Source organism: Neltuma alba, unplaced genomic scaffold (assembly GCF_004799145.2).
Source record: "Neltuma alba isolate B1F8T4 unplaced genomic scaffold, ASM479914v2 tig00012701_pilon, whole genome shotgun sequence".
Lineage (NCBI taxonomy): Eukaryota > Viridiplantae > Streptophyta > Magnoliopsida > Fabales > Fabaceae > Neltuma > Neltuma alba.
The window spans coordinates 1-18920 of record NW_021637128.1 but is presented as its reverse complement, the minus strand read 5'-3'; the positions used below and the strand labels follow the sequence as shown (position 1 = coordinate 18920).

Here is an 18920-nt window from a genome sequence, read left to right as displayed (position 1 = left end):
GTTAGCAATGGGTTTTAGCTTGAACGACCATTTAATGAAACTTTTAACATGTGAAACTATTAGAAACAAAATAAATTAGAATCTTATATTTAGAATCAAGGGATATTTGGTAAACTCTAGAAACACTTATAAAAAGTGTTTTCACACAAGTTAAGACAAAATTCCTCTTACATATTTAGTTTAGATACCGTAAATTTATTTTTAAAATTATGCATTGGATTTCATCTTAATATTTTCAAATTGAATATCAAATTAATTCTTATATTAAAAAGAAGAGGTAATAGATATTAGACAAATCAAATGATTATTACCCTCCTTCACCCAAAAAAAAAAAAAATCAAATGATTATTAAGAAAAAGGAAAAATAAAATTAGCATCACCTGCTTTCTTGGTTTCTTTCTCTAACACTCACAACAAAAATTTAGGCCTGGATTTATGGAGATGCAAGGAACGTGGATTCCTTGTCATGAGAATTATCTTTTCCCGATGAATTCGCATTCTCTCTTCATTGCTTTCTCGTCCTTCCATGGTTCTTTCTTGCCGTTTCAGACTTCAGTTGAGCTCATTCTGGATATAGTACAAATCAATCCATTTCCTCCTTCGATCAAATTCAGTGTTTTGCTGGTTTCAATTTTTGTTGTCTGTTTCCATTTTGTCTTCTTTCCAATTCCAACCGCCATAATTTATTATCATTTTGTCCGTTCATCTTTCCCATCACTCTTTTTACTATTATATACAGTTTTGTCATCTCAGATAAATTTCGCACACGATCTTTCCCGAACAACTCACGCCCTGTCATTATTTGTTGGAATCATTGTAGGTTCTTCTGTTTGTCTATTTGAGATCATGAATCTTCTTTTGCTCTCTATCATTTTGTTTGATTGGTTCCCACAGAATCATGGAAACTGAAGGGGTGTGGAATTATTGTTGTTTTTGGCGCATTGATAATCGAGTGTAGGTTACAATTTCTGCGATTGTTTTTCCGACTTCTAAAGTTACGCAAATGAAGGGAGAAAAGGTGAAAGGTGGAGAAGAAGAGAAGTCACATTTAGGGGATAGCGATGTCGGTAGAACAAGCTTAGTTGTGAGCGATGCGAAAAGGGTACTTGTTGGAGCAGGGGCTCGCGCTCTCTTCTATCCCACTCTGCTTTACAATGTCCTTAGGAATAGGTTTCAGGCTGAGTTTCGATGGTGGGATAAAGTTGATGAGGTAAATTTTATTGATCTCGAAGCTGATATAACTGTGGTGTGGCCTTGTATATTATTTTTCCACCTTGATAAAGAGCGAATTAGATCGTCCCTCTTGGTTTTATCCTCGTTCATGTCACACCACAGTTATCTACTTGGTCGCGGCTTCGTATGGAGTTGATCATTTTCTCTTCTGACAAACCAGGATTCTTCTATATTCTGATGCACTTAAATTTTCAGTTCATATTACTAGGTGCTGTTCCATTTCCTATTGATGTTCCCCGCTTAAAGGATCTCGGCGTTTGTGGAGTCATTACATTGAATGAGTCATATGAGACTTTGGTTCCAACCTCGCTATATCATGTGAGTGTTCTTTTCTTTGTGCTGCACAGTATGCTTTAATTAGGGGCTTGTGCTATATCAATACTTGGTGGCTACTTTTGGTTTGAAGCTGGAATTTTTTGTTAGCATGAGTGGTTTCAAAGCACGATTTTTAATTATAAGATTTGGAAATTCAAATTTGTAAGTTGATTAGGAAAAAAAAAATAATTATTTGTCTTTGGAAGACAGAAATTTAATGGTGTTGTTTCTATTGATGCTCACTTGTAATTTGTATTTTATTATGGTGTTTTGTGTTGATATTATGTGTCTAAGCCTTGAGGAAGTGCGCATTTTGAAAAGCTCATTTAGTCACTTGAATTCTTCATGGACACTGCGGTATTTGTTCAATGGCCCTGAATTTGTTGCATCACCTTATGCTTTTTTCTGACTAGAATTTTGTTTTGGCAGGCTTATGGAATTGATCATTTGGTTATTCCTACCAGAGATTATTGTTTTGCACCGTCATTACGTGACATATGCCGTGCTGTGGACTTCCTACATGGTGAATACTGTGAAAAAAAAATCAATTATATGTAATGACATGCTACTATTTATAGGCAGATTCAATCCCCTTTTTCTGCTGAACAAAATGATTTATAATATGTGACCTTCATTGTTCACTATTGCTTAGAGTTGGCAACTTAATTACTGCCTCTGTTCACTTTTATACCGCCTTGCATGTTACTGAACCTGATCTTCCTGCATCGCATCTCCTTTATCTTGAATGATTTGTCTGTTATACCCACCCCTTTTCTCCAGAGAAATCTATGAGCTATACTATACTAATGTTTTAGTTATCAACAAACATCCAAGGGTAGACTTTTGTTTTGACAATTGGGTATGTTAAATGAAGAAAATGCGTCGTCTGGGAGAAGTACTTATGTGCACTGCAAAGCTGGGCGTGGTCGCAGCACAACTATTGTTATCTGTTACTTGGTTGGTACCGAGCCTTTAAAATGAGTGAAAAGGGAGGAAAAAGCTGTGAGATTTGCGTTCTGATTTTCAAGTTGTGACCATTTTTTCAAGAGTTTTGTTTTACTCCCTGATGATTAGGTACATTACAAGATGATGACGCCTAATGCTGCATATGATTATGTAAAGTCAATTCGGCCAAGGGTCCTACTAGCATCTTCACAGTGGCGAGTAAGCATGATATTCTTTTTTTTTTTTTTGGGTCAAAGTAAGCAGGAGATTCATTCTCTCTTGCTTTTCATTATGACCATTATGATCCCTTCTTAGTAATTGAACCTCCATTTTCAGTTTACTTGCAAAACTTATTTCACTATCGAAGCTGAAATATAATAATACTGTGAATTATGGTGTAGAAAATATTGGTTTCTTATTGTTAAGTCTTATTACTGTTCCAATATCAGGCTGTTGAGGAATACTTCCACCTTACGGTGAAGAAGACAGTTTTCTATGCTCCCACATCCGAGTTACTAGCAGCAAAAGATCTTATGGTAAAATTTGATGATGACGAGTCTGTAATTGTGACAGAATCAGATCTTGAAGGGTATGAAACAAGTATCCAATCTGGTGGTGTGGGGAGGGATGTATGGGCAGATGTAAGTTTTGTGTACCATGTTACCCTTGCTGGTCAGGCTGCTCTAGCAGGAATTTCATGGCCGTCTCAACCAAAGAAAATGAGACCCAATCATTTTCCTTTTGGTAAGGTTGTGTCATACTGAAACAATTATCTTCCATGCCCTGTGATCTCAAATACAAGGCAGAAATCTGAATGAAAATTAATTTATTCTGCAAATGCCTTCTCTTTATTGTGATGTCGAATGAGAGAGAATATAATTAAGCTCACTAATTAGGGTCTTTTTTTAAAAAAATAAAATAAAATCTTAGTCGTAGCGAAATTTTTGGTGGTTATTGGGCTCAGCAATGATCAAATTTATTCCAATACTACTGGATATTATGCAATCATATTTAAAAAAAAATGATAATTGAAGATATACAATTGAATACCCTTAGAAGCAAAAAAATTGTATACCCATAAACAATACCCAAACTTTGATTTGTTTTTTTTTGTTTAATTTGGACATCCTATGCCCATTAATATAAATATTCAATAACATGAAATATAATATGATAATTTACATGCTAATGTTGCAACAAATAATATTTATTTTAAAAAAAAGGGAAATTGCTTTAGTGTCATACTACTTTTGGGAAAATTATTAACCAAATTTAAAAACCATTCTCAAGGATCAACCGTAAGAGTTTAACATTCAAACTAGAAAAATTTACAAGCGTCTGTTCAAACACTTAACGCTTGATATTCTTACAAATAAACTGTCTGATCTTGGTGCTCATGAGTAATTTTTCAAACAGGTTCTTGGTTTCAACTGTTTCTTTACTGATTTCATTTCGTTAATTTTGACCAAACTTTTCATTTATTCTGATGGTCAGATCATTAGTTTGCTTGTGTGTGTGTGGGGAGAGAAATGCCCTGATTATTTCCCTCCGTTTCAGACAGAATCTCCATCATCACAAATGACTTTGCACAGTTTTCTTCAATAGACTTTGTTTGATACATTCACGGGCTATTAATTTCAACACAGTTTCAATATGACGATTAAAATACTTCCCCTCTGCATATTGCTTTTCACTGTAACTCACAGCCGTCAATGGAGTGGTAATGGGGTGGCTCATCATGGCTCCTTCCTCAACCTCAAATGAGGCCTAACTCTCATCCTTGAAGACGTCTGTTCCTTCAGATATGGCGCCACATATTTCTTCATATCCCCTCTGGAGATTCCTAAATGACCTCCCTTCACACCAACGAATTGAACCTTCCCTTCTTCATCCAACTTTCTTAAACCAATCCAATCCTCAATGTAGAGTTTTGTCTGCAATGCGCATCAAGTGATTTAATTTCGTAAAATTTAAAGTAAGTTCGCATTAATTTTGAAAAGTATTAGTTAATCTAATTCCATCAATACCTAGAGAAATCTATAATGTTGGAATTTTCATTACATGTCTTTCTAGTCATCGCACTAAAATGGAGCACATTTTTTGAGCTTCAGTAATACAGTACTATGTATATTACTGTCATTCATATATGCTTCTACGTCATTCTTATTTTGTCTCTCTAGATAAATCCATACAATTAGTTTCCAGGCCAAGGAAGAAAAATTTAGTTTTAAGATCATGATTGAGTCAGATTCCACTTTGAATTTAATAAATGGCAATTATACTTAATCTTCTCAGAAGGAGTGATTTTTATTACCCTTAAATATTAAAAATGAAGATAAGATGGAAATAAAATTGGGGGAAAAAAAAAAAGGTGTATCACTGGGAAAAGATTCTTTACCTTTTGGGGAGGTAGGACCGGATTGAAGGACCCATCTGGGTAATATCCAAACCAGGCAGTTTCCTTAGGTATCAAAACGGTGTCATGCTCAAACTGTTCATTAATCAAACGCATGTCAGCTTGCAATATTCTTATTGTATCAAGGAAAGCAATCTTAGACTTCAAGGACCAACTTACCATTATAAGCACTAGATTCTGCAAGCTACTGAATCTCTCCTTGTAAGTGGCATTTCTCTCATCTGGAAGTTCATTATTCAGCACAGGAAGAAACCTACATTTCTCTAAATACTTGGGGATAGCCTGAAATCAAATTAATCACTCTATCAAGGATGGGAGACACTTCAAGGAAAAAATCTAAATTGATGTTTTAAATCGGATATTGAATATGAAAGCACCTAAAAAAAGTTGCCTTTCATGATAGTTATAATTCACGACATAAAAGCAAGACACTTTTTTTCCCAGGAGAGAGGGGGAAACTCACATTTGGTAATTTGAGATAACCACTAGGAGCCAAGTGTTCCTGCAATTGAATTCAAATATGTCAGAGGAAACATGAACGAAAACAAGTGAAAAGATGATGGGACAACAAGTAAATAAACTTCAAAAGAAAAGGCAAGTTGTATTGTGAAACTAAAGACAAGGAAGAGATGATTACTTGAATGTAATCACTGTAAATCTCTGCCTTGATGAGTGCGTCTGCAAGGATGCAAAAGATGCCTGACTAAAGAAGCCAAACATCATTCAATAAAATCAAGACGAAAGCATAGGCAAGAGAAAATTGACGCTTAACTGGTTCTGATTATAAACACAAATTACAATGACATCATGAAGAAGAAAAAGCCAGCAGGATACTCACACCACATAGAGGAACTGAGGCAGTACCAGCATGAGGGCCTCCTAAGGATATAAAGTTTTTAACCTTTTCAATAAAAATGGAACAAATTGGCACGCATGAGTTGATGAATGTAAGGATAAGGATACAAAATGACTAAAAGTAAAAGAAAGAAGAAAATGGCCAAAAGGATCAACAAAATCAGAAGAACGTAAATTAGCATATCTGCAGAGCACAAGAATAAAAGATCCATTTCTATGCCAGTGATAAAATAAATTGAATAATCAAAGGAGAAAGCAAATTATCATTACCTACAGAAAAGGCATATTGTAATAAACGGATAAGAAATAGCACATGGTTGAATTGAAGATGCATTAATTCATCCATCGCAGAATACAAATACATCTATCTATTAAGAGTACCCATGCAATCCATAAGATCATGCACAAGACAGATACAAAATCGTGACGTGAACTTAAACTCATCCAATCACAATAAGTCAAGCAACGGGTCAAATTTGAGGGGGAAGTGCATGTGAAATTTATAGATTCTTACAGGGGGTGCTTCTTCACAAAACTCCACAACACCTCGGCCAATTAAGTTACCCTGTTGGGAAAAAAAGTAATTCAACAATGAGAACACGAAGATTGAGGTTAAACTGTTAGGAAAGAAAATTATGTGAGATCCATGGAAGTTAGCTAGTTGAAATATCCCTTACGAAAGGTAATACATATCTTTACAAAAAGCCAAGGTCTCCAATGACTTGATGTTCAAAAGATCATTGATGAAGCTCACTGGTGACTGAATTAAATTACTCAATCACAGTTGTAATTTAGACGATTTTAGTCAACTACCCAAGAAAACTAGTTTAATATGAATTTATCAGTAATAAACAGACCTCGGGCAACATAGTTTCTCTGCTAATGCCTAAGGCATCTAGACAATTTGTTGAAATCATTGGAGCAATGTGGTGATGTGACCGGTGCAATTTACCAATGTATCAAACTATTATTGAATACAACATAAAAACAAAGGCAAAGTAAGGAAATCCTAATCCTCGTACATCACCTGAGAGAGCCCAACAATGTTGTATCCTTCACTCAATTCTTTCTTTTCCTTCACCTGAACATGGTGGGGAACAAAGTATTCAGAGGTGTGATTAACCATGAAAGCCAGGTACAAAAGTTACCATACTACTCCAGCATATCTTTATCACCTTTTTGCAAACAATATCAGTCTGCACAAATGTTAAACAAAACAAAAAAAAAAATCAAATTATGGATAATCAATACGAGAAATACTTCCAATTCAGCAGTTCCTCTTTGGACTGATCTCTTACCTGCTCCTGCAGAGGCATAAACCAAGAATCCCATGTTCCATCACCAACCTCTCTGGACCAATAAGGCAAACCTCATTAGAAATGATAAAATTCAACCTCACACTCTATAAGATCAAGATTATAACAAAAGGGACCCTGGCTAGGGGGAAGATAATTATGTTGGACTCTTGCAATTCAATCAAGGAGAACTAGAAAGGAACCAAGCATATTTCAAACTCAGTTCCTCTATAGCATAGCAGTTAATGAAAATAAAAGACATGCAAGCATACAAGCAATATCCTTTAGCACCAGAGTATTTGGACAGTAGTTCAGTAAATTGTGCCACCCCATGGTTGGAGCACTGATCTCCAATACCTGCAGCACAGATCATTGTGATATAAGTCTCAAGTTGCTAAAACTAAAACTATGGAGAATTAAAGAAAATTACAAGTATAACCAAGTAATGCACTCAAAGAACCAAAAGGTTCAAGACTTGGGTTTGACAACATGTTAGCCAGCTGAAATCTACTATATTAGTAATTTACCCATCTAGATATCTTCAGAAATAGGATCTGTATAAAACTATAGGCAGTGTGTGAATGCAATGACGATGTATAATCCTTCATATAGTATGGACAGAACTAAAATTCAAACAGCAACCTCTCCAAATTAAGCATATTAAAGTGTAAACCAAGATAAAGAAACTAAGAATGGAGTTCATGGGACTCAGTTACAAAATAGTTATCATAGAACTAAATTATGTGAAGCAGGCAGGTATCTATTCAATGATACACTGACGTAGAACGTAATTGGGAAAGAGAGAGGAAAGAAGATAATCAGAGAGAGAATGGGAGAGAAAGAGAGAGAGCAGAGAAAGACAAGAGAGCGAGAGAGAGATTCGGAGAATAGAGTTGTCTTATTACTCAATCATCACTCATACAAGAACAAACTCGCGGTACACTGCCTTGCCTCATTTATAGAAACTGGCTCAAACACTTATAACTACCCAACTCCCTAACCAATCCCTCTTTTTGTTACAATAATAGATAGATCATACACTTCATTTTTCCTTAGATACAAAGATCATGCACTTCATCTATGTGTACAAACTTGTTTAAAATTCCAGCGAAATGGACAACACAATTACTAAAAGCCGCTGCAGCTTGAGTAACAGACCTGAAGAGCTTTGAGTTTTAAAAATTCTGCATGCATATATAGCTTTTTACTATTCACCCTACAAGAAAGCCTTCAGATAGTCTCAAGCATAATTCCTCTTTCAGTCGATTAAACACCACCAACAAATAGCATAGAAGTAAATAATCAATTTGTAAACTGCATATTGACAACAAAAGATTTTGCAACTATAAACTTCGAAAGGGTCGATATGAGTGAGATGGAAACCATATAGGAACTCCTCAATATTTCTTCTGCTAATCTAGACTTAGTTTTCCCGCCAATAAAAAATAGTTAAAACTTAAAAAAGTGCAGACAAGGCACAAAACTTTCATAAATATTATATTGTCAGTCAAAGACAGTTACATATATTGTTGACCACCATGAACAAAAACGAAAATGCCACTGAAATTGAGCTGAATGAACCGAGCATAGGAAAATTCGTCCGATGACAGTCAAAAGTGGAAGAACTCAGAAACCCCACTGTTGCTCTTCCGGCAGATGCGGGCAGTTAACGAATGAAAATCAGACCAGAAATTACGAGTACCAGAAACAGATCGACAATAAGAAAAAGGGGGAATCTAATTGATTATAGAAACAAGAAGGAAAAACTAAGGTCAAGCAACTACCATGAAGAACAATAAAGGGTATCGAATTGGTTAGTGGAACAGAGATGAAGACCAGCGTGAGGATGAAGAAGAAGGATGATGATGGAGGAGCCATCCCCATCAGTAGGAAGCTGGTGAGTGTCTTCTCCAATCCAACTTCCAGTCTTCCAGAACAATTTGGGCCCTCGCGAAATTACATTGTATACCTCGTCTGTTGTTTTGTAGGTGGCCGAGCAATGCACAACCCGACATTTTTAATTTTCCCTGCGATATCACTATGAAACGATGACGCCAATTATGATTTAATAAAACATCAAAATATGTACAACTTTTGGTCTCAACCCCCAAGAGAATTATTTTATGGCTGATGAGTTTGTCAAATTATCAGATCAGATGACAGAAAATTATATTGCATTTTGATCACATTTCATTAAAAACTAAAAAAAATGACTGTTAAATTTTAAAATTTCAAATTATGAATTATTATAAAAATATATTATCATTTGCTTTTTTAATGTAGTTTTTTTTTATGAGTGTAATAACTAATACTGATTTAGAATTTTAAAATTCAACAATTATTTTTTTGGAATTTTCCCTTGTTCTTTTATGATTAGTAAATATACAGTTTTTATTTTTATTTTTTAAAAAGTCTGTTCCCATTTTAATTTTGGTCTTTTAATTTTTTTTTCATTCAAAATACTAATCTCTATAATTTAATAAAAATTTGGATCATTTTTATTTTGAGAGATCTAAATCTATGATTCAAAATTTAAGAGATTAAAACCAAAATAAAGACAAATTTGAGATACTCAAGATTTTATTAACCTTATTCATCAATGAAGATGAAGGCTGGAAACTAAAAGTAATAGTCCATGGAAGCCGCCGAGAATAATATTCTCTCCAATTCTTAGACATTTAATAATATTTTACATAAAATAATAAAATTACCTAAACATCACTTATTTCTTTTAAAATATCACTCTTAATGAAAGTGATTACTTAGAAGAATTTGATTAATTAATTAGAAAGTTTAATAGTTAAAATAAAAATACAGGTAAAAAAATTAATATTTCAAGCAAAACATATTCTATTATAAAATGAAGGTTGCAAACTAAAAGCACTACTCCAGGGGATTTTGTCTTTACATATGACCCACTCAAAATCAAAGAAGGAAGCATAGGTTGTGTGCATCAAGTCTTCTATTCCAATAACACTTGACCACTTTTAAGTGTTTTCCTAATATATGTGAAGTTAATAAGTTTTTTTTTTTTGGGTTAAACATAGCATTATCCAATTTGAGACAATTCTGTTTAAGATGCTATTATTGGGTATTAAATAAAAATACCTTTCTCAATATAGATTCGAACTACTTCTCTCAATGTGAATTCCAACATTGACTTGTCATTAAAAAAAAAATGGTATGCGTAGACGCGCATTTATATTCAAAACAAAAGGGTCAATTATTAGGCAGGGCTAAGAAAATTCTAACCCAAAATATTGTGGACCTACCCACTTTGTCTCATGTTCCACACGGCTCCTGATCATGATACCCCATTTTGTACGCTGTACAATTGAAGTCGGAGCTTCCCATATTACTCTCCTCAGTAAAGATTGGGTTCAGAAAATGCTAGTCTTTTACAATACGACCAATTCATGTTCAAAGTTTTCATTAAAAAAATGTTCACATTTGATATCTAATGTAAGCCTGTACTTTTGATGACAATTTGGGTTCGGGTGAAAGATAATTTCTCGTTAAAAGCTTGCGAGGTCAAGCAAGATGGTTCCTCGCTATTAATAGTCTCTGATTATGACGATAAATGCCAGCATTGTCATATAAGTTGCTCCTTTATTCTGCCCAATAACAAACCTCCTACCTATACCATTGCCACGTATGACTTTAAACTTCCTGTCGTGTTGGACCCGAAAATTAAACTTTGCTTGTCACGTTGAGGGACCCACCTGTGATGTTCTCTTTCACGAGTTCCCAGGATTTTCTCCTTTAGGATGTCTCAAAGGATTTGGGGGAAAGGGAGGAAAAGGATAGATGGGAACAAAAATACATTCCCAAGTCAGATACATGATACCTTACAAGATAAGCATCAAGAAACTACATGAGATCTTCACTTTTGTTTCGCAATTACAGAGGAACAAGATAACCTTTCTTTATCTTCTACAACATCACATGCTATATATCTCAAACTTCACGAAATATCCAAAAAAAAAAAGATCCTTCTACGAGTTCCCACCGCTAGGATCACGATATTCTGTACTAAAATTCAAAAATTTACCCATTATGTGCTCTAATTCTCACAGGCTCTGTAATAACCGATCTTCTTTCTCCCCAGAATTCGTCCCTGACCACTGAACCTTTATGCTTACCAGTATCGCCATCACAATCACAAAGACGCAGATAACTACAACTGCACACAAACATAATGACTATATCATCATGAAGTATAGATTCTAACGTAAGCTTTATCGAGTTGAAAGAACCAAAGATTGCTGGAAGAATGAAAGAAACTTATTTTACCTGTGTGCTCTGTTCTGGTTTCTTGAAGCAGAGGTGAGTCCCAGGTTAATCCGAGACCGAGACTGTTGTCGGCGAGGTAAGGGGAATATTCGAAGGGGACCGCAACGGTTTTGACTGCTACACAAGAAGCAGGCAGAGGCAAGGAAGGGTCAACTGTGTAGACATGAAAGTCGGATCCACTCATACAAGGAACCTCCATGAAAGGACGGGAAAGGCTGGTCGAACAGTTCAGATAAGTGTAGTCCTTGAGAACATAGAAGTAACGAAAGGGGGGTGAGAGAAAGATCGAGATTCAGAAACACGTGGTGGACACAGTTTCTGGGGTCAAGAAGATTGATTCTTTTGGTGGGGTAGGAAATTGATTTCACCACCAAATCATCGCCATAAGAAGGAAAGTAATCTTGGTGAGATTCTTTTCACAGAACAGCTCGAAACCAGAGGGAACCTCGCACGACTTGGACTGCTGAGGTTGTTGCGGATTCAAACGAAAAGGATAGGAAATACGAGGAGCGCCATTACTGCAACTTGAAGCAGGGGGATTTGCAGAAAGGAAGTGAACAGAGTTTTGGAAGACTGAAAACCAGAAGAGGATGAGGAAGATGAATGGAGGCATGGTGAGTTTGAGAAATGAAGGAGGAAAGAACACAACGACGACGACGACTTGGAATGAGTCCTAGTTTAATGTTCCAGGTTGGTACATAAATGGTTGGTTATATATATACACAAAAACATGTACATATATATATATATATATAAAGCAGACCAAGTAAGAATTTGGTTTCTTGCAGACCCAAACAAACACAGGTAGATACTAAAGTTATACACTTTTGAGGTGGGGGCACATTTATAATTGCCAATTCGTGAAAAAGAACGGCAACAAGATGCCCTTCGAGTTGTTTTAATTTAAAGTATGGCTTCTAGAGTTTGCGCAAAATGCATATTTAAGGAAGAATTGATAATGAATAAATAATGGAAGGTTAGGTGTAAGATTAAAAATTAATTTCGGGCAAAAAAAGAAGATTAAAAATTAATTAGGGGATGATAGAATAGAATAGGAGGGTAGGGTTCAAGGTTGACCAAGTGGCTGCTGATTGACCAACGTGGCACGAGGATTTAATATTTGTGTCTTATTCACTTGACTTGGGAAGTTTCCCGTCTACTGTGATAATGAGGTGGTTGTACATATCTCTCCGTTGTAGACGATACAATAAATAAAAGTATGTAGAATTAAAATTTGAAGTACGGCGAAATTAATTAAAGTACTAATTTTTGAAAACAAAGTATGCATTTAATTCTTATACTCCTTGCTACTACTCCGATCTTATATATAAGTTTCAAATTTAGATAGAAATGTAGTACATTTTATAAGTTTCAAATTGGGTTTGTCACAACATTTAAGGCATTTTTCAATATTATCTTTAATTATTTTTCTTTTATCACATATCCTCATATATTCGCTTTCATCTTTTTTCTCATTTATTATAAAAATATATTTAAAAAATACATATTTCTAACGTATTTACTGTTTTCAGTTAATTTAACTACTTATTTATTATTCGTGAATTAGTTATTTGAAACTTATAAGAAAAATTGAAAGGAGTAATTACTTTAAATATTTAATATTTATCATCAACCCTTAATATGTAGCCAATTTTAATTTTTTTCTGATATTTTTTTGAGATTTTCTGTACTAGGAATTATAATTATCTTACCTCCAATTTGTTATTGTTTGTCATAAAGCTTACGGTTTCAAAGTAAATAACTAATCATATCAATAAAATTCAAGGGCAGAGATACATTCATTATCTTAATTTTATTTTCCAAGGACATCATCCCCCCTGATATATTTAGGATCCTAATCTGATCTTTAGTGCCTGAAGTGCTAAATGCGTTAGAAAAATAAAATCAGTGTGTTAAATATACCCAAAAAAAGATTATAATATTAATACAACTGAAAATAAAACTATGGGACTAGATGCACCTTTAATCAAAAGTCAATAAATACTTTCCAAATCTTAATAAATAAAAATTAAAAATTACAATGATTTGTGAGGATTAAATTATATAGCAATAAATAAACGTAAAAATTCACACGGGAATAAACAGAAGATAAAATAAAATTACAAAAGTCAAAAGTTTAATTTGTTCCCCTGAATTTGAATTTGTCCATATAAACCCCTACACAGATAATTTCATCCATCCGTACCCTCTGTGTCTCTCTCACACACACTCCTTGATAACACTTGGTCCTACGTGAGCCGAGAGCAAGGATTAGCTATTAAGGAAGTTGTCCGGAAAAAGCGAAGGAATCCAATGCACTTAGCTTGCCACCTTTGCGTGTTACTTTAATTCACCCGTCCAAATCTCGCCTTCCCGTGACCCCAACCTCCATGCAATGTTTCCAAACACAAACAGCAATGAAAAGCACCAGAAATACAAGACAACTGTTCCATCCTTTATACAGAGGCCCAGGCTCATCACCATCAGAACTCGTCCTCCACACACCTTCAAAGTTTTATTTGACTTCAACTCCCAAACCATATTAGAGCGGAATCACAATAGATATATATATGTGGGGGGGGGGGGAATTTACACAGAGTTGTGGATTTAGGGAGTAAAGTTGTAGCCTGCCTAGCACTTGTACACCCCAAAAAAGCGGGGGGCATACACAAACACACAAGGCGGGGGTGTACACAAACACACACAATACATAGCACACCTGAGCCAGAACATTTTTGCTTTTTGAAATCTAATGACTTCTATAAGAATTCAGACAGCCCCTCCAGCTTTAAGGGGGCTGGACATTGGTTGAACAGATTATCTTCACACGTCACTGTACTGTTAAATATGCCTTTTGCTTCTCCAGATAGAGCTGTTTGATAAGCTTGTCACCAGGGTGAGCTGCGATTGTATATACGAATATGATGCAAACCGAACAAAGAATAATATAATCACAACACGACAGGAACTGATAAAATCAAAGAAGCTCCCGAGCTAGCCGCACCGGTTTTTCCTTTAGAAAGGCTACGTCACCACTAGATGCTGTTAGCAGATGGTGATTTGGCTCCTCCTCTTCACTTTCTATTGATGCAGACAACCCAGATTCTGATCCTTCGTCATCTGCAATATGAAGGCAACATTCCATTGTTCTAATCCCCAATGATCATGCAAACCAGTTTGAATAATTTATATCACACAAATGAATGCATAAAACACAACCCCAGAGAAATAAATACTCTGCTAAAACAAATTGATTTCCAAAAGCACCAAAAATAAACCTTGAGATTTTGAAGAAACAAATCAATATACATCTAGTTCAATAATTAACTTGTCAAATTTTTATGCTGTCGTCCCTGTGGTTTCCAAAGATGTGCCAGATCGTCTTCTAATGTTCACAGGGAAAGAAATAAGATCCGTGCCAACTTTGTTTCTTTTTGTATTTTCATCGCAGATGTGCGTATAATTTCAAGATTTTTCACTTAATCCTCACTATGTTGTGCAAAAAATATTGAAAACATGCTGGATATGTCACAAGCCATCTGCACTTCCATAATAGAAATTTTCCTCCTTAGACTGTGAATAAAGCCAGATCATAGAGAGTATTGTATGACAAGGTTGCTTGCGTATCTTACCAGTATATGTTAGACGTTCAGGAAGATGTCTAACTGCAGCAACCTGAAGGCTTTCTGGCAAAAGACAATTGCAGAAAGAACCTGAAAGTTTAAACTATATATCATCAGATGACAAAAATAGTAGCATCTGGAATCACTAGGTTCACAGAAATTCAAAAATCCAGCCTATCATAAGCAATTGCTTGGTGATGGCCCAAAAACGCTTGTATAATCAACTCCACTAATCTGAAACTCTAGTTAGCTGGGAACATAGCAGAATCTGATTCAAAATTTAGACCATATGCAACGATTGGCGACACAAACAAATGCTTATTGCGGATGCATATATGCATGAAAATGGATGGTAAGGTAAGCAACCACAGTCCTCAGTCCTCAGTCCTCACCTACACGAGCCATCCGATTTACCCATCCAGGGATAGATTTCCCAGTTAGCCGCTGACAGACTTCATCTGTAAAATGGTTGCAATTCTTGGCGATCAGATGGTAAGTATCTCCATGATAATTAGAAGAGAGGCGCTCAATGAAGCAACGAAATTCTGTACGAGACAAGTCAGTGCTGCCTAGCAACACTGATCGTCTAAAGATAAAGCCAGGGCAGCTTCTAGGTTCAACCTCAAACACTCCACTTGATGGATACTCATGTGCACCAAAGCCATATTCCATACCATGCGCTGCCCAGGAAAACATCAAGCTATATGTTTGTTAAAATTAATTAAAGTTAAAATGACAAACTAGCGCATCTAAGCTCCTTGTCAATAATTTGTTCAAGGGACATAGTTCTACTCCTTTATTAAACAGCTTTTCTCGCTATCATCTACTCTGTTGTTGGATAGAGTAACTTGGAACATTCCAAAATCGTTGCACTGAAATATGAACGAAAACTTGAATAGAAACAGGATGTTTAGTGGTGAGGTGAATAAGATACCGGCCAAAAAGGAATACTCCCTTCATTAATTATACTTTAAATGGTCATCCAAGTTTCCCCTACTGACCATATGTTGTGATAGGGGTCAGGGACACTACAATTTTAATACATCATTTGCGGTTTGTCCAAATCTCTATTTGACACTGTATGAGCTCAATGCAGGCAGATGGGATTCTCATTTACAAACTTTGACAAGAAAACCAATGGACAGATCAAAATTTTAAGGTTCACAAAGTCAATTTACCTTGAATGCTTGCATTGATGTACTGTTAAGATACTATATCAATCACAAAGTTATGATGGAATCATACTATGAATATAATCTCAAGATTCAGCAAATCTCTATCATATCATCAAAGGAGAATTACCATAAAGTCCCAAGAAAGGAATTTAATTACCAAGAATCCAAATGACAAGTGACTAGCATGAATCTGTTATCATTTCCTACTCTGAAACTTATCATTGCATGTTCTTCAGTTGTCGATAAACTTGGGATAATTTCCCTTTCTAGGGACCAGATTGTAATTTTCCCTATCATCAAAATCTCTTTCTACACAGCAGAAAATCAAAAACATATAGAGATACTGAAAAGATCTTGAAAAGGTTCAACCAAGCAAACAGAGTGAAGTCACAGTGATGCAATTGGTTATTGGAAAAAAGAACCATCACGACTTCTTCCTTGAACAGAAAACTCAAATATCTAAATCAGATTCTTTTTTTTTTTTTTTAAACGAATATCAATTAGGCCCCCAAAAAAACTTTGATCCACTTGGCAAATGAAACAAAAAATTAATTCAAATGGAAAGTCACAAATTTAAAACAATAGCAAGTCATCTCCTAAATTCCCAATTGAACCATAAGGAAAGATATGTTCAATCAAATCCCAGATGAGCATGCCTGAGATAACAGCAAAGTCAGTAGTCATAAATATCATGTATGTTCTTGATGTAAAAGTTATGAAATTTCATATGTAACAATGTACATAATGCGATGGAAGCAGTTTAAAGCAAATGGAAAGGTGAAGTTCTCCGAGTGTTCAAGAACTATGATAAAACATGCTAGAAAATTAAATGTGAGGCGAACAAGAGTTGCTATGGTGAATATGGGAAGTAGTGAATATCGGGCGTTGCAAGGACAAGAGAAAGCAAAAGGTGTAGCTAAGATGGGAATGTTAAAATAAATGTGTGGCCATACACAAAAGACAACATCCGTAATGATTGTACACAAACAAAAGTTGCTATGGTATCTATCAAAGAAAAGGAATAATATAATATCAATTAAGGTAGTCTAGACATGCTCAAATAAGCCACTAAGGCGCTAACAAAGAAAGCAGAGTGGATGGCCTTTAAACCTCTGAAAAAATGTACATACCATGAAAGACACTCAGAAGTTATTGAATGAGATCTTATCATAAATAATATATCTGGAGAGTTAATAAAGCATAATTGCACTGAGTGATTCATGCAGAACACCTAGAATTCTTTTTGTGCCTGTGGACTCATCATCCAACATTATTATGGTGGATTACTGTCGAATTTCTATAACACGATGAGATGATAAACCAAAGTAATGGCAGCTTAACCTCAACTGCATTCAACATTTTCAAACCGCACTTCTTGACTGGATTTCTATATCGAAATTTCCATTACGCATGAGAAAGTAAGACCTTTCAATTCAACTACTATTTCAGTATTTTTCATTTCATTTTCTTTTAACAAGCAAATAACACACCATTATATCTTAGTAATGTGCTGTGAGTATAAAATAATGATCTTACAACGCAGCTAAATTTCACAGATGAGAAAGTATGAAGCTGGCACATATCAAGAGAATCATGTAAACGTCATAAAAGTATGAAGATGACACATATCAAGAGAATCATGAAAACGTCATACCTTCTATACCCGAATGAAAGATTCCAAGCCCGAACAAGTAAAGATAATTGTTTATAGGCGTAAGGTCATATACATTGAGATAAACCACAGTACGACTCTTTTTCTCACTATTTTGCTCCCTCTCCGAGCTCAAATTCGTGCTAGAGCTAGAGCTCAAGGGGAACAACCGCATCGTGAGAAATTTCTTCACCTCCTTCAGAATCCTTCAACTATATGCTCAGAGTCAAAAACCCATACTCTTTGCGAAGAAGCCCAGCCTGTGAAAACATTAGGGGAAAAAAAATTAGGCATATCATTATCAAGCACCGACTTGCATACAACAAAATCTAAATTCTATTTTGGTTGGTACCCAAAAGTAGAAGAAAAAAAGGAAAGCTGAAATAGTTGCTTAATTGTGAAACTGAAGCAAAGCAAGCGGGGGCTAAGTAAGATCAGGTGAGGATCAGAGTCTCAGCCACTTTGTTTTCCTAAAATTCTTGTATGGAAATCTCAAAGTCGGAATGGTGGGCATATCAAGCAAGATAAGAAGCCCTAGAAACTCAAAATTCAAAGCAGGATCTGGCATTGGACAATCAACTTGATCAAAAAGATTGAGCAAAGAAAAACAAAGTTATGAAGAAGCATAGGACTTGAAAATTGAAGAAGGATTTGGAACAATCAGCCTCACGAAACAATACAGAGGGACTTTACCTTACCAAGAAGCCAGAAGCTAAATCACAACGATTGTGGGTTTCAGATCATTCACCGCCATTTCCCAGCAAGGGAACTAAATTTTTGGGAAGCAGCCATTATTAGATTTAAAAAAAAAAAAAAAAACACAAGATTACGAGAGTTTCCATTTTCTTCTGTCATCATGGTCTGTGATTACTCTTTTTTTTTTAAAAAAAAATCTGCAATAGACTGTGATTACTTTATAGACTTTTATTGAAGCTAAGATGACTTTATAGTCTATAGACTTAATTTAGACTTATATTGAAGTATTCTGACCAAAAAAAAAAGACTTAAATTGAAGTATTGTGGGTCCGCCCCGCATAAAACAATGAGGCTCACAATTTATAATAAAACCGTTTGTTAAAATTTTATATTATATATAAAATATTTAATAAATATTACCTC

The 18920-nt window shown here is 35.2% G+C and overlaps 3 protein-coding genes and 1 pseudogene across 5 annotated transcripts; 1 reads left to right on the top strand and 3 right to left on the bottom strand.

Moving 5' to 3' along the window:
- The first annotated feature begins 437 nt into the window (after positions 1-437).
- Positions 438-3318, top strand: LOC114730067 (putative dual specificity protein phosphatase DSP8). The gene is made up of 6 exons (XM_028917085.1): positions 438-1210; positions 1429-1551; positions 1978-2071; positions 2423-2505; positions 2623-2712; positions 2943-3318. Exons 1-6 carry the CDS (start codon positions 1004-1006, stop codon positions 3255-3257), a joined length of 912 nt encoding a protein of 303 aa, XP_028772918.1. The 5' UTR covers positions 438-1003; the 3' UTR covers positions 3258-3318.
- A 576-nt stretch (positions 3319-3894) lies between these two features.
- On the bottom strand, positions 3895-9017 carry LOC114730061 (palmitoyl-protein thioesterase 1). The gene is made up of 12 exons (XM_028917078.1): positions 8844-9017; positions 7332-7416; positions 7063-7114; positions 6940-6960; positions 6792-6845; positions 6279-6329; positions 5748-5810; positions 5547-5612; positions 5373-5411; positions 5069-5191; positions 4892-4984; positions 3895-4427 (listed from the first exon to the last, which is right to left on the bottom strand). The coding sequence occupies exons 1-12, from the start codon at positions 8941-8943 to the stop codon at positions 4230-4232; spliced, it is 945 nt and encodes a 314-aa protein (XP_028772911.1). The 5' UTR covers positions 8944-9017; the 3' UTR covers positions 3895-4229.
- Positions 9018-10863: 1846 nt separating this feature from the next.
- Positions 10864-11965, bottom strand: LOC114730059 (uncharacterized; annotated as a pseudogene).
- A 1841-nt stretch (positions 11966-13806) lies between these two features.
- On the bottom strand, positions 13807-18597 carry LOC114730070 (deSI-like protein At4g17486). Of its 3 annotated transcripts, none has more exons than XM_028917089.1 (6): positions 18500-18597; positions 17805-18061; positions 15368-15655; positions 14985-15065; positions 14357-14472; positions 13807-14253 (listed from the first exon to the last, which is right to left on the bottom strand). In XM_028917089.1, the coding sequence occupies exons 2-6, from the start codon at positions 17974-17976 to the stop codon at positions 14194-14196; spliced, it is 717 nt and encodes a 238-aa protein (XP_028772922.1). In that variant the 5' UTR covers positions 17977-18061; positions 18500-18597; the 3' UTR covers positions 13807-14193. The 3 variants fall into 3 exon arrangements, with proteins under 3 accessions (XP_028772922.1, XP_028772921.1, XP_028772923.1); XM_028917088.1 differs by having other exon boundaries at positions 18495-18595; XM_028917090.1 differs by having other exon boundaries at positions 13807-14472; positions 18495-18593.
- Positions 18598-18920: the final 323 nt, after the last annotated feature.

Excerpts from the sequence above, each read along its gene's own strand:
- LOC114730061 (XM_028917078.1), bottom strand. The coding sequence starts at position 8,943 with ATGGGGATGGCTCCTCCATCATCATCCTTCTTCTTCATCCTCACGCTG. Across the intron at positions 7,417-8,843 it reads ACCCTTTATTGTTCTTCATG|GTATTGGAGATCAGTGCTCC; the intron begins GTAGTTGCTTGA and ends TCTGTGCTGCAG. Across the intron at positions 6,330-6,791 it reads ACATTGTTGGGCTCTCTCAG|GGTAACTTAATTGGCCGAGG; the intron begins GTGATGTACGAG and ends TTTTCCCAACAG.
- LOC114730070 (XM_028917089.1), bottom strand. The coding sequence starts at position 17,976 with ATGCGGTTGTTCCCCTTGAGCTCTAGCTCTAGCACGAATTTGAGCTCG. Across the intron at positions 15,656-17,804 it reads CTTTCATTCGGGTATAGAAG|CGCATGGTATGGAATATGGC; the intron begins GTATGACGTTTT and ends TTTCCTGGGCAG. Across the intron at positions 14,254-14,356 it reads CCTTTCTAAAGGAAAAACCG|CTCACCCTGGTGACAAGCTT; the intron begins GTGCGGCTAGCT and ends ATACAATCGCAG.
- LOC114730067 (XM_028917085.1), top strand. The coding sequence starts at position 1,004 with ATGAAGGGAGAAAAGGTGAAAGGTGGAGAAGAAGAGAAGTCACATTTA. Across the intron at positions 1,552-1,977 it reads TTCCAACCTCGCTATATCAT|GCTTATGGAATTGATCATTT; the intron begins GTGAGTGTTCTT and ends TTGTTTTGGCAG. Across the intron at positions 2,072-2,422 it reads TGCTGTGGACTTCCTACATG|AAAATGCGTCGTCTGGGAGA; the intron begins GTGAATACTGTG and ends TGTTAAATGAAG.